The sequence below is a fragment of the Pygoscelis adeliae genome, unplaced genomic scaffold (genome assembly GCF_000699105.1).
Source record: "Pygoscelis adeliae isolate BGI_AS28 unplaced genomic scaffold, ASM69910v1 Scaffold256, whole genome shotgun sequence".
NCBI classification, from domain to species: Eukaryota; Metazoa; Chordata; class Aves; order Sphenisciformes; family Spheniscidae; genus Pygoscelis; species Pygoscelis adeliae.
In genome coordinates this window covers 1,195,199-1,209,675 of record NW_008824996.1, presented here as the reverse complement: position 1 = coordinate 1,209,675, position 14,477 = coordinate 1,195,199, and the positions used below count along the sequence as shown (strand labels likewise).

Here is a 14,477-nt window from a genome sequence, read left to right as displayed (position 1 = left end):
GGCGTGTGGAGAGCATATTGGCAATGATTTACAATTAACCACCACATTGCAAATCACTCCTTAGCTGTTTTCTATTATGAAATTTGGAGAGTTGTAAAATGCATTTGTGCTACTTTATTTCCTTTTGAAATGGTAATTGCTACTGCTGAGGGGCAGTACTTAGTGCAGAAAATGAAGTGTGCAGCATCGGGAGGAACTTGTTTCTGAGGAATTGCCGAGGAATTGTAATGATCTGAAAAAAGTGCTCTTTTGAAACACATACACAAAAAAGAGCTACATTTATGAAACTCCAACCAAATAAATAACAAAATAAAACAAAACACAGTTGTCTTTTGTGCAAAGGCCAATGCTTGCTACCTTGTTGCTGACTGCACTTTTTCCCCATCAAAGTGGGAACAGTGGATTGACACTGGGTAAAACTCATAAGTCAATGGCTTGAGGGAAATGCAGATGTATGGAAATGTGATAGGAATGCCCCAAGGTAATGGGTTTTGAGCCAATGCATTGAAAATTATCGAGTGTACTTCTAACTACTAGCCCATTTTAGGTACCTAGTATAGAACTGACAGTGTATGGCCCTGGGGAACTGGGTGAAGTTTGACTTTTGTGTCTGAGGAACAGAGGCTGTGCAGCCTAAGTGGAGAAAGCAGGTATGTTCTAATTAAGTGGTGATAAGTGCCCCCCTTACAGCTTCCCCTTTGATTGCGATTGTAAAAAGGACTGTGTTTATGAGCAGCTTTTATGGAGGGATATATTAATGAAAGCGAGGAGTGAGGCTTCTGAGGTCTTAAATTTGCTAACTTGTGACAATAATCATGATCTCTCAGGTAATAAAGTAGGCTATCTAGCTCAGGTTCTCAGTTTAAAGTTAATATCTTTGAAAGCCAGATGATTGACTGTAATTTTCCTCATAGTGCTTTGCTGGTAGCAGTAAATAAAAACATCTACAGCACTTTTCATCAGAAGTGTCAGAGTGCTTTCCGCGCCTTAATCAATTAATTTTTATGAGATGGTGGCATGGTTATTTCCCTTTCTCTACTGGAGGAACTGAAAGGATCAGGGCAGCAACAAGGAAGTATGCAGCATTTAGTGCAACAGCAAAGTCTCATAATGCCGGGGTCTAGAAGTGTGGCTTTCCGTGATTATTTTACAGTTAACACAGAGGAGTCAGACACAGTCATAACTGTCCTTTCATAAATACATTTGAACTGGCATTGTGTCTTAGAATGACAGCAGACTGAGTTGATGGTGCCAAGGTGGTCCTCCTTGACGCTTAGGAGAAGAAGCCGTTGTATTGGATCAGCTTGGCTAAACAAGTAACTCACAACTGAGCTACAGTGCGAAAAGGCAGCATACAGCAGCTGAAGCCAGGAACGGCTCAGAACAAGTAATTTAGAAGCACTGTCCAGGCACGTGGGGATGATGTTAAAATAGCCAGTGCTCAGCTAGAGTTGAGACTTGCAAGGGATGTCAAATTGCTAGTTAGGGGATGAACAAGGAAACTGTGGGGCTGCTGCTGGGTTCAGCTGGTGATTTAGTGGCAGCAAACACAGACCACGCTGAGGCACTCAGGGCTGCCTTTGCCTCAGTCTTTACTAACGAGGTCTCCCAGGCTCTGTGCTTTGCAGCAGGGCTCTAGGGGGAGGAGAGTGACCAGCATCGGGTATAACTTGAAAAAAAAGAGACCTAGACCAGAACTAAGGAAAAAACTTTCTCCCCATGAAGACGGTCGGGCAGTGGTGCTGGCTGTGCGGGGAGGTTGTACAGTTTCCATCCTTGGGGGTTTTCAAAGCCTGGATTATTCTGTGATTTTAAGATTTGTGGCTCTGGCAATTCTAGATATTTTAAACCTTCTGCTTAGCTCACCCGGCTTTGTCTATCTAAATAAAAGAGGTTCTTCAATGAATGATTTTCACCCATGAAAATCATTTAAATAGATGTTTTAAAGTAAATGCTTTTGAATGACAAATTGCATACAACTCGCGTACTGGCATAGTAGCGGCATTTCTGCAATACCTCAACTACCAGCGGTCTTCCCGCGAGCATGCGTGCCATGCACAGCCCAGCGAGGGCAGGCGCAGCCCGTGCAGCTGTGCCCACTCCTGTAAGCAATCTGGCTTTTAATCCAGGGTGACAGTGACCAGAGCTGAATGAAATCAGGACAATACAGTGGCATTACGTGTCGATTTCAGACTCTTTCCAGTTTCAAAAAGAGCAGCCAGAGACTGCATATTTACTTCAGGTCTGGTGTCTCCCTATTTCTCAAGGAGAATCTGTGGTGCGTACATGGGAGTATGTTCTCCAGCTGTTAGCAAGCGTGAAATGGGAAGGAGTCCATCCATAAGGAAAGGGACGGACTGACTGTAGAGTTCTTGTTTGGTGTTCTCGTAATATGGCTTCTTGCTCTCCAAGCAGCCTAAGTGCGCAGAGGAATGTGCAGAAGATGATGGGAGACTCTGGGGGTGCTTGCGCCAACTTCAAAATCACAAACTTTGGCATAGGAAAGCAAAATTGGGTTGAAAGGAGGATGTATTAAATCTATTTGACAAACCTGGGGCAAAAATGGGTGCAATCAGTCCAGTTTAGCCAGGCTTTAATTTAGTTGGAGAATATAATTCTGCCTGGAAATATACAACTTCCAAAAACAGCTGATGATTTGCAAGCAGTACATTTAATAAGCATCCTGCTACCTGTTGTCCAACAGCGATGAAATGCTCTGCTTTGCCTTGAGATATCATGTACAGCTGGGGTTTTTTTGCAAGAAAAGATAAAAGTGGCTAATGAAGTAAGAATTATTACTGCGGAAAAATGGGGACAATGGCTAGAATTTAAGGGTATTTAGATGTCTCTAATGATTTCGGTGGGACTTAGGCACTCAGTACCTTCAAAAACTAGCTAATCACATAACAAATGAGACACTAATTTAGCAGTTCTCTCAGGAACAGAAAACTGTCAATACACTTACAGCTTTATAAGCAAAGGAATAAGCAAGCACCCTGTGTGGTAAATAAAATAATTGCTGGTACAATTGTCCATGTTTTGCAGATGATGAAATGGAAAGGGGATCAGTAGTTTTCTCAATAGCACCAATATAAATCGAGAGTCATGAAACTAATTTTTGTTCATACAATTAGGGAGTATAGCTTTATCTCAGATAGGCTAGTGTCTTTCCACAAAGGTGCAGGAGTCAGTTCCATAGCTAGAATTTGAATGTGCCCACTTCTTTTCTTGGACAAGTTGATCATTTCTCCCTTCTATTGTACACCTTTTAATCATAAATGCAAGCAGTTATTTCTCCTTCTGATTCTTACAAAAACTTGGTTCTTAGTGTTAAGAAATGGCTACAGTTTCAAAATTATAACTAAAGCTGTAAGCAGATTCCACAACATGCGGACACGAATGACGTATCTTAGAAAAAGGAGCCCTTTCCCATGTGTGTATAAATCGAGGCAGTTCAGTTTGCAGCTACTTAAATACCAATGGGCCATCGTTTGTTTTCACTTTGAATCAGGAACATAATGTACAAGCACACTTTGCTTCTCTTTGATACTGTGATTTTTTTTCTGTTAAAACCAGAATAAGAATCTTAGGAATAAGGTTCTTATGTTACTGTCAAGTTCTTTGTGCTTTGGAAAGTATGAGGGAGACAAAACTTTCGACTTCCTTTGAGTTTTCTCACAGTTTTCCTAATATTTGCCAGATTATTGCTCTTGCATTTTGGGAGATCTATGCATCTGACACCTGAAGAAAACTAACCCTTGGAAAGCTGTGCAGAAACTGCAGGGTGCATACCCTGAGGCAGCTCCTGAGACAATACCTGCATTTCTAGCCTGTGGACTAAATAATTTTCTTGGGATTAGATGTCTCAGCTCCCCAGTTTCTCACGCATGTGCATACTTCTCTAAAAGCAAGCTATTTCTGAGGCAGTAGCTGCAGGTTCTTTAGGTTTCTGACCCAGCTAGTGATTCTTTTGAGTAAACCACAATTCTGAAGGGAAAATAAGCTGTAATTGCTTAGACCTAAAGCATCAGGTTTGAGAGTTTTGTTGTTGTTGCTGTCAGAAACCATTTTAGCCCCAAGGAAATACAACTTCTTGAGAAACACTTCTCATCTGCTATTTTTCAATTACTGAAGTATACAAGTATATATGATTATATCTGCTTTTATAAGTTTAACTGTAATCAGCAGACTAGGAACAGAGTGCACAAGTCATTTTATCTACATTATTTGTGGAGAATCTCTGAGAACACAGGAGTGCTTCTGACCCTGTTAAACTCCTGCTATTTTGAAAATGATTATTAAAAAGACATCAATGCTTCTCTGAGCCCACATACTCACTTGTTGCCCGGTAACCAGAAGGATGGAGCCTTCTTTCCCGTGTACCACTTGCCGGTAAATGTGATCTAGAATTAAGAGTTCACTCCAGCAGTTCTGAAGCAACTTCATTTGGTCGTCAACCTGTAAAGCAAACACGAATGTTGGTGGCATCACTCTGGGAGTAAGTCTTACATCACACTATGGAGTCAGTCCTTCTTCAAGCATCTGGTTAACATCATGAGAACAGAAATGCTATCAAAAATTATTCATCCACAAAAATTGCTATTCTCAGCTGAATAAATAGGGCACTGCTGAAACCCTTAGCTGTAAAATGTGTAGAACATTTACTACTGATTACATTCTAGGAAAGCAGAACTGCGTCATTGTTATGCAAAGTAATAATAATAGTATATTTACGAAATGCTTATGGAAATGGGATATTATTTTTACCCGAAACAAGAATAGCAGAAATAATGCTAATGTGAACTTTCCCATACTCCCCATCCTTGAACGTCAGCTTCTGGAAATATTAAGGAATCTGCAGATTCAAAAGCATTATTGCTGCAGCAAGCCCAAGTCAGAGATAGGTCCCTTGCAAAGGAAAAAGTGAAGAGAGAGGTAAACACTCCCTCTAAGAATAGTTGTGGTTCTATGAAAAAAGAAGAAAACCTCTTCATAAGCAGAAGCTGAGCAGCTTCAGGTGTCACCGGTAGGGCAAGAAAGGGCTGTGCCCAAGGCAGTGGTGAGCAGTGAGACATACCACTGACTGCGTTTGGCAACAGAAGGAACACACTGGGCACTCAGCACAAGCAACCTACATTAAGTTTTTGCGCAACGTTATTTGGGATGTACATATTATAGGACAACAAAGCATATCGCTAAACTGACCTCTATTGCAACTGGGTTGCATTCAGTTTTATTCACCTTAGAGACTGAAAAATAATTGAGATTTCCATGGAAACGGGAGGAAAAAAATCACGAATTAGTGGAAGGCAGACTATGAATTTAAGTCATGGTAAGCACCAATATCCTCTGGACCTTCTTACTGAACTTAATTATTTCTTCCTAAAATCAAACAAAGTCTTCAGGCATGTGTCCTGAAAGAGTTGAGAGATGTGTACATTAGCCTTGCTACAATTAAGTGTCTGGTGCAGATGTGGCAATAGCATGTATATAGTTAGAAGGACTCTAAGAACCTGCATAGATAGCAACTGCTGAACAGATTAAAAATGCTATAAATTAGGAGAAGTGAAAAAGAGATTAGCAAAGAGAATATTTAAAGTAGAGAGAAATGCCTAGAATTTCTGAGACATGGAACTATTAAAATTGTTTTTCAGGGGTTCTAATTTCAATCGCTTTAGAACTAGATTTGATAATGCACAGGAAACCGCATTATAAGGAACAATCTTGCATGAGCTGAATTAGATAATGCAATAGATGTTTTCAAATTTTATCAGCTGCGACCTAATGAATTTTTGAACTTTATTCTTTCAAGCTTGTTTTCTGGTTGTTTGGTAGAGAGAGAAGTAACGTTTGTTTCTAATAGATTTTTGTAGTGTCACCTGTGAAAGTTATCTAGTATTCTCTCCCTCTTTCCCGTCACTTGCCATATAGCTCAGACTTTAACATCTTAAACGTTGAAGTCTCTGTTTGCCTCCTTCATTCACCTTAACTTCCCTTCTCCCCACTCACAGTCTTCTCCCAACTGTTCTTGTCCCAGTTTCTTCCCCTTAGATATCTGTCTCAGGCTATCCCCTCTTGCTGGACTGTGCAAGCAAATGAAATCAGGAGAGAAAGGGAGCGGATTAGCACAAAGCCAGTGGGGAGAAAAGGGAAGAAGAACCCATTTGCAGCAGATCACGTTCTCCTGCACAGCCTGCACTAGGACCCTCGGTTCTTGCTTTTGCCTGCTCCATGACTGCAGCAGGTATCTGTGCCGGAAAACTGCACAACTCATTCCCTCCACTACTGCTTTACCTAGAGGATGATATAATTTTCATGGGGTTTTGTTTTGCTTTTAATTTTATTTTTATGCCCCACCTTTGCTCTTTAAAAAAAAAAAAAAAGGAAAATTATATCCGAATAGCTATGCCAAAATAATAGCTTAAGGTTGCAAAATCAAGCACTGCAGAATTGTATTGAGATTGTCTGTCCTATTCTTATTTTATCTTCAACCTGCCTTTGTGTTATTACAGATTTTAATGCATAGACACAAAAGGACTGAATTAGTATTTTGCAAACACTCGGTTCTGATATTTCAAATGTTTTGCATGCTTTGCCTTTCCAGTATTAAGAATAATCTTTCATCGCAGTTGCTGTTCTGCCTGCCGTCACAGTTAAGACATGTATGCTCAGACAATTCCTATAAGCTACATATCCATTGGCAGCAGAGGTGGAGGAAAGAAAGAGGTGTGGACTCTGTAGATGGATATATTACCAAGTCAAAGTAAAGCTAGTGCTATCACAAACTCAGCCTTGCTCCGTCCCTATGCTGTCTGTGCCCATGGTAATTCATTTCTGTTCCGATCACAGAGCAAGGCTGATTCTGTATTAAAGATCTCTTCCTCTGCCCACAACATGTATCTGACTACAAAACCATTTCAACCAAGTGACTTGTTAGCTCAAGAGAGGACAGTAAATTACCATGTTGATACACTCCCTACCAAAACTTGGGCCAGGTTTAATAAGGCATTATTTGAAGAAAATGTTTGAAATTTACAGATTCTAGTACTCTTGCTTCTTACGTGAAACTGTTTTGCGATCATTTTCTCCTCTGTACAACAAGGTGTTACAAAAATCGAATAAATCATGCTAACATGATAATTTCATGCAAAATTAGCATTTCACACAAAGCTATCACAGCTTACATCTGAACGAAACAAACTGTGAGACAGTTTAAACAGTCAGCATCCATGTCATAACTAATACCTGAATAAGAGGTCAAGCATTTGATTATATTATAAATGACATATTTGCAGCTAACCCATCTGTCTCAGCCACAGGCTTTTGAAAACAAACTACACTTTACAGGTCTGGCTTTCTGAAGGCCCCAACCGCAGCTAGTCTGCAATCAAAGCTTACCTCCCAAGCTTTGTCATATCATTACCGAGCCAGTGCTGTGAGAACAGTATGAGATGTCAAAATCACACAAAAAAAAATGTTTTGCACATAGTCTGTTCCTGCTGTTCTACAAGACTCATAAAACTAGCAGCAGCGAACATCTGCTAGTGGTTCACAAAATCTGCTCCTCCGTATTCACTGTAATTTAACCAGTGAAAGCCTGTAAAATGGATAGCATAAAAAGCACAATACACATCCGAAACACAGTATTGCCTTCAGAAGACTATTAGATCCAGCTGCTTTTGCCATTTTAAGAAAGCTGGCAGAGCAGCAGAATGCATCCCTGTTTGCACTAGGAAGAAACAGAGATGACTTTAAGGAGGGTCATGGATTACTAAAATGTAGGGCAAGTGATCAATTCCAGCCTATTTCTGAAAGGCATGTAGATGAGGAAAAACACATACTTTATTTCTGCTAACGCATACGAAATGAAAAATAGAAAACAACATAGATCACACTGAACAAAACAGTATCACGTCACTTCTTATGTTAGAATGAGCTGGTAAACTTTATGACGTGTGTAACTTCAGCCAGAACACAAACACTTTTGTGTTTCCATGGCATGTCAATAAATGAGTTGCAGAAGCGTATTATCTGGCAAAATGAAAAAATCAGCCTTTCACCGAAACAAGTATGGGCCTTAAACTGATCCTGAAGGCAAAGAGGCTTAAGTTTTGGTGGCCGAAGTGGAGAGTGAGTTCTGAAGAGGGAAGTCCTCTGCAGAAAAATGACCTTGTGGACTTCAGTCTTCTGCCTCCAAAGCCAAAGCATGCTAGTCCACCATAAACAGGGTATGCAGGAGAAAAGATAAGATTCTGTCACCAAGATAACTTAGCTCCAGTCTGGGACTTCCCCATAATCAACATCATTTTTAATCATGGTCTACACTGAATTAGGAACAAGCTCATAAACTTGTACTACTGGCTAAACTTTGAGGTCTTTCAGTTTGTGGAGATCTTTAAGAGTATTATCAATGTTTTAACAACAACAAGAAAAAAGTGCCCTTTGTCCCAACTACTGGGAATGCTTATAAATAAAAATTGAACATCATACGGCCAACAACCATCTGCTGCAAGAACACTCCCCAAATTTGCAGCTGCTCCCTGCCATAACAGAACATTGACACAAAGATAATGTAACCCATGTCTTACCTAAGCAAGTTGCCAAATGAGATACCCATTTGACAGCTATCTAGCCTCGAGCAAAACCGTGAGCGAATACTGTGCCCGGATGGTTAAATTTAGGTCCTCTCTGACCAGTGGCATTCAGATGAAGACACACCAGCGGGGATAGCATAACTGGAAATTGCTGCTGAAGAAAAGGCTTTTAAGGAAAGATGTGGAGGAAGCTAAGGGAGGGCGTGTGACTCAAAAGAAATAGGAGATCGTTTCCAGCATGCAGGGTGGCACGAAAGAGTAATAATGTTATGAGTATGAAAGGAGTAAAACATCACACTTGTAAAACTGCTGCTAAGTGACAAGGGAAGCAAAGAGAGTGCTTAGGAGGAGCACCCAAAGGAGGGGAATGGAGAGGCAGTGCGGTGAGAGAAGACATAAGGCAAGTTGGATGTCATGTAAAACCTTGAAGGTGAGGATGATGAGACTGGATGAGATGCAGACTTAAAGGGTTTGCGTGGCAGTAAGAGATGCTGCTGGGGCAGAGAAGGAGCAAGTGCTTTGTGTTAGAGAAGCAGAGGATGGTGGTTGTCGCCAGGACAGGCAGGAGAAGTCCCAGAGGTGAAAGTGGGCATGTGCCCATTGTCTACTCTCTCAAACGGTACGGATACAAAGGTCGAGCAAAGAATAGCTTTCTGACAGCATTAATACATGGCAATAGGTAAATCCTACTTCCTGTACCAAAATCCTATTTACCTATGCTTACAGTGAGGATAAGGAAGCATGTCAGAATTTGGAGTCATCCGTAACCTTGTATCTCATGCTGTTTGGACTACTTGTAGCATATTCCCCAAGTCATAAGCTGGAAGACAAACGGTCATTGCCACAACCACCCAGCGCCATCCTGCTGTGCTGCCTACTAACTACCAAGCTGGCCAGAATAAACTAACGTAAGAGCACAAATCATTATGCAAAAAGGGTCTCCCAGCATCTGGAATGCTGATGGGTAAACAGGTAGGTGTGGTGAATGAGACACTGCGCCGTCAGTTTGCCCGTGCAATATCCACTGACGGGTGTTTCGCGTACAGGCACATGGCAGGATGCAACGCACTATATTCTGACAAGGTTTAAAGATTCTTGTCCTTCCCGCGTTGACCTGGGAACATATCTTCGGTGACCTCATGGTAGAAATGTGCACGGTTTCAGTATTAATTGACAATATTTCAGTATTGTGACCTCTGTGAAAGAAACCTCTGGCGTGCTCTCTCTCTCTTTCTCCCCTGCCCCAGGAGGGAATCGCTACTTGCACAGCCTGCTTGCCGCAGCACTCGGGAAGGGCTGGCTGCAGCCTGCATGCTCCCCTTGTTGTCCCAGCCGTTGGCCATCCCAGCTTTTCTCAGTAAAGCACCAGAGCAGAACTGCTGTACGGCTGGGTCGGGAGGAGTTCATGTGTCTTAGGGCAGGAGCGGATGAAGGTGGGTCACAGTGCAGTAGGAGAGTCCATGCCCCAAGCATGGGAGGGTCACTGTGCTCCCAACATTAGCTTACTCTTCAATTTCACTACAAAATAGTGTTCCCCATTTAAAACCTAAACAAAATCAGATTTGTGAAAAGAGAGAGAGAAAGAGATGTGACCCCTCTTCCAAGTCCATTGACCTTTTTTCCCGGGGGTTTAGTAGAACCATGGAGCCTGGTGGAACTGTGACACTTCTTTGTGTCCACTGTGAAAGATTCACGTGATATTGCTCATCTGCACAGTGAACTTCATACAGCTAAATATCTGAATACAGGTTTGAACACAGAATTCCCTGGCGGCATGCCTGAGTTCCTTCACTGCCAGCTGGAATTATAAGGTGACTTTAAATCACTTTTCTGAGTTCTCCGCTAACAAGGATTAGAAAACAGGCATGCGTGAGAATACATTTAGATGCAATTATTAGTTTCCATAATTTATCTTACCAAGCCACGTAGGATATTTCCAGGACTGGAGGAAATAGACTCTCAATTTGAAGTGTAAAGGTCTAATCCTGAGCACTGTGGTAACACACTATCTCTTGGCGGGACAAAAAGATGGTCTGGGGTTGGGGATGGGAGTGTCACATCTGTCTGCTAAACCCCGGACTCCCACTCAGCTGGGCCCTGAGCTTTTGGTATGGGACCCAGTGGAAGTTTGTCAGGCTCGTTGAGGCCTCTGTTGACACTGCAATACACAATTACGCATTATCAATTGGAGTTAAAGGAAAGACTTATCTCAGAAATGCTGGTTACTCATCTGAAAAACTATTTGTGCTGATGTTATAGATGAGGAAGGCTAGTGCGACACAAGAGTAGTATTGTTGTAGAGAGTATGCTTCCCACAGCACAGAACGTTAATCATTATAAACTTTTGTTTTCTCTGAAGAACGTTGAAATTGCCAAACAGTAAAATGAAGAATAATGTGTATGCTTTGCTGAAATGCACCTTAATCTTATCAAAACTACACTGTGTCTTTCTTTTGGGAAAGTCTTTCACAATATTTAGCATACTGTAACCAACAACTGCAGATTTATTACAATTTTTCTTCTGAAGAGGTGTTTTCAGCCTGACACTTGATGAATTACCTGTTAAAAGTTTCGGGGTCATGGTTTTTTTGTGTTGCTCTAAGTTAAATATTTTCCTCATAATTATTGCTGCAAATTCAGTTAAACAATGCACTCACCTTTTACCCAGTCTACACCTCCCTTTCTGAGAAGTTAGAGAATCCTTTTTCATCTCTTTTCATTTGCATCAACTTGCACTATAGGTTTGGACTTTTCTGCCACTAAAAATTTAAAAGGGTATCTAATGATTTAAAAAAAAAAAAAAGATTGAAATTTATGTGATAAAACCGTGTTGGATTCAGCTGAACTGTTTTTAGTTATGCTTCTAAAAGGGAACGCCAATATAGAAATAACATGAAGCATTCATCTCATAGTGCCACTTTTAAATTCTACGGCCATTGAATAGCCATTTCCTAGTGAATATGAAGTGATTAAACATCTGTCTGAATTGCTCAGCCTGAAGCATACAGGTTCAAGGGATGGTTGAACTTTCTTTCAAATGTAGTTAGGAGATCACTCACAAGTCATTGCAGACATATAGCTCGAGTTTTTACTCCATTTTCTTATGCTATAGTGAAGCAAATCGCCCCAAATCAAAGTTTTATAAGACAAGTGCACTCCAGAGGCTAATTTTTACTCCTGAATGCACGCACGGTTTCCAAATCGTTACATAGGTAGGGAAGGATTTGGACTCTCCAGATGGGTTGCTGCTAACAGTGGGAAACCTCCTGTGCAAGGTTGCTGTCAAAAAGCAGCACGTAACAGCCAATGCGGTTTTAAAAGTAAATGCATGTAACTTTCAGAATCAGTGAATGCCCTAATAAAATGTGATTACTACCTGTAACCTCAGTAATAAAATGCTACAAAGTTCAAGAAAAAATGATTTAATATTAACTACGATTGTGCCAGCTCTTTACTAGAAACCTGTTTGTTATATAAAATTTCTTGGTAAAGGCAGGGAGTGATCTTTACAAGCCCATGTTGGGTTGGACGACTGTCCTGTTGCCGTCTAGCTCTAGTGTGAAGCGAGTATGAAATCTGTCCACGTTTGGTAGCATTTTACATTTTTTCATGATTTAAAAATGAAAGGAAATAGAGCAATACTTCCGTGTGTGCCTCTTCCTGCTCCTTTGCAGCATGTAAAGAGGCTGTTATAAAGGTGCAATTATACTTGGTGTGTGTCTGTGCGTGTGTGTGTATACCGCTTCCTTCAATAACTTCTGAATCCATCAGTCAGTGTCAGCTTATTTCAACAGGGAGTTCATCTACCCAAGATATTAAGTTCCTATATGCCTTGTGTGAGTCAGTATCCAGCCAGAGGAAAGTAACTGCTGGGTACCATGCTGAAAGAAAAGCTAATATGCTTATCCTTTATTGAACAGCAGAGAGCCGAGAGAGAGGAAGAGAGAAGGACTAAAATGCTTCATTAACTCCCTGCTCGTGGAACCATTAGTATTTGGAATATCAAGCCACCTTTCAGTTTTTTAAAGGACATAGATAAGGAATTTATAGCACAAAGCAACATTATACCTTTGAAAATCCCCACACTTTTACCCTTCCAAAAGGTGAAGCGGTGAACATGTGGTGCCCATGCTCTGAATGGCACGTGGTGTTTCCTGCTTAGCGGATGCACACGGTGGGGGGGAGTGATGGCTTCGCAACAGCTTCTCCCCTCGCATGCCCCTGGGCAGCTATGTGTAAGATCACTGTGAAAGGGGGGATCAAGGCAGCAGTGACCAGCCATTTCCCAGTTTCAGTGCTAGTCTTCCACTGAGCCAAAATACTTTAATAAAAAGCAGCCTTGAGCATCAGTTCACACTCATCCCATTTTTCTTGCAGGAACATAACACAAGGTGCGTGAGACCAGGGGCCTCAGATTGCTGAAGGGAGGATGGGCAAGCAGCAGATGGTGATCCTACTAAAGAATAAGACCTCTCTTCTTTTATGGATTTTTGGACTCCTTTTAGAGACTATTCCCCTCTATTAAGGAGAAGGTAAACGATAAATCTCAGTTCTTCGATTTTCAAATGAAAGGGCTGTTGCAATAAACTTTGTGTGTGTGTGTGTGTATATTATATGGTGCATCAAATGCAACATATAACACTCCTATTTTTTTCTCCTTTCCCTCACATTTATCTCTGTGCAAACTGCATGAAAATGACTTAGTATTTCACAGTCAGCATTATTTCTGATGAATTATAAATGTGTTTTTCTTAGGTTCTTTTTTGGGTGGTTTTTTTTTAACTGAAAATAAGAAAAAGATTTCTTTTTAGTCCCAACTGAAAATTTTGCTTACAATGCAGCGTTTCTTCCCTGTCAAAGTGAATGCAAAGTTAAGGAAAGAGGAAAAATAATTCTTAATTCTTCTTCTCAGCATCTGTTTCACAGCGTGAAGAAGGAGGTGCCTTCTTCAGGAGTGGACCCATAGAACCGACCTTCAAAATCCTGCTCCTGTGAGTATCTCTACTGATGTTAGTACAACGTAAGTTTATGCATAGTTGGATCTAGAATTTAAAAAAAAACCCAGATAATGCTATGTAGTTTGTGTAGCAATTTTGGTACTAAAGCTGTTTTGTTCCCTTGAATTACTCCGGGAATACAACCGTGTTTTCTGATGTCAACAAACTAACTGCAGAAATGTGCTGGGCCATATTCTTAACTCTTAACTTGCACAAACATAAGTCTTTTGACTTCCGCATAAACAGAATTAGGCCCACTCGATTCGTCGTTAACCTTGCGGGTCTGATCTGCTTTTTAGGATGCACAGTGATGTCCTCTGGGGAATCAGAAGACTAGACTGAGTCTAGTAAATTTTATGGTACTGCCGGTGAATTTATTCTCAATATATTGAATCAGCAGTTTCACTCTATTGTACAGTAGCCTTCGATTAAAGTCTCTGCGGTCTTCTCCAAGTCACACATATTTTAGTATTATCTGAAAGGATTTCTAATATCTAATGTTCCTTTCCTGTTTGGTGATTTATTGGATAAATTATGATTTCATTTTTCTTACAGATACCCCATTTTTCCAGCTGACACTTATCCTAAGAGGCTGTAGGTAAACTTTACCTCCTACATTAGCTCTCATTTGTAAAATTTCTTAGAAAACAGCAACATCAAATTTCAACAGAGATCAATACAACACACAGGGGTGGATTGTGAATATTAAAGACAAAGTCCTAGTAAGAACTAAATTTATTTTCCACAAAATAAATATTCTATTAAAACTAAGTATAATATGGAAAATATTTTCAACTTGTGACACAAGAGACATGCTAATTTCAGAAAGACTCTTTAATATGGTAACAGGCAGGCAGAGTGATCTCTCAACACACTTAGGGTCCTG

General features: G+C 40.7%; 1 protein-coding gene across 1 annotated transcript in view; it reads right to left on the bottom strand.

Moving 5' to 3' along the window:
* NR5A2 (nuclear receptor subfamily 5, group A, member 2) overlaps window positions 1-14,477 on the bottom strand; it is an 83,383-nt gene that overhangs the window by 37,285 nt on the left and 31,621 nt on the right. The window contains exon 4 of the mRNA XM_009326166.1: window positions 4,339-4,458. Within this exon, the coding sequence (XP_009324441.1) occupies window positions 4,339-4,458 (120 nt within the window). The remainder of the gene's footprint in view (window positions 1-4,338; window positions 4,459-14,477) is intronic.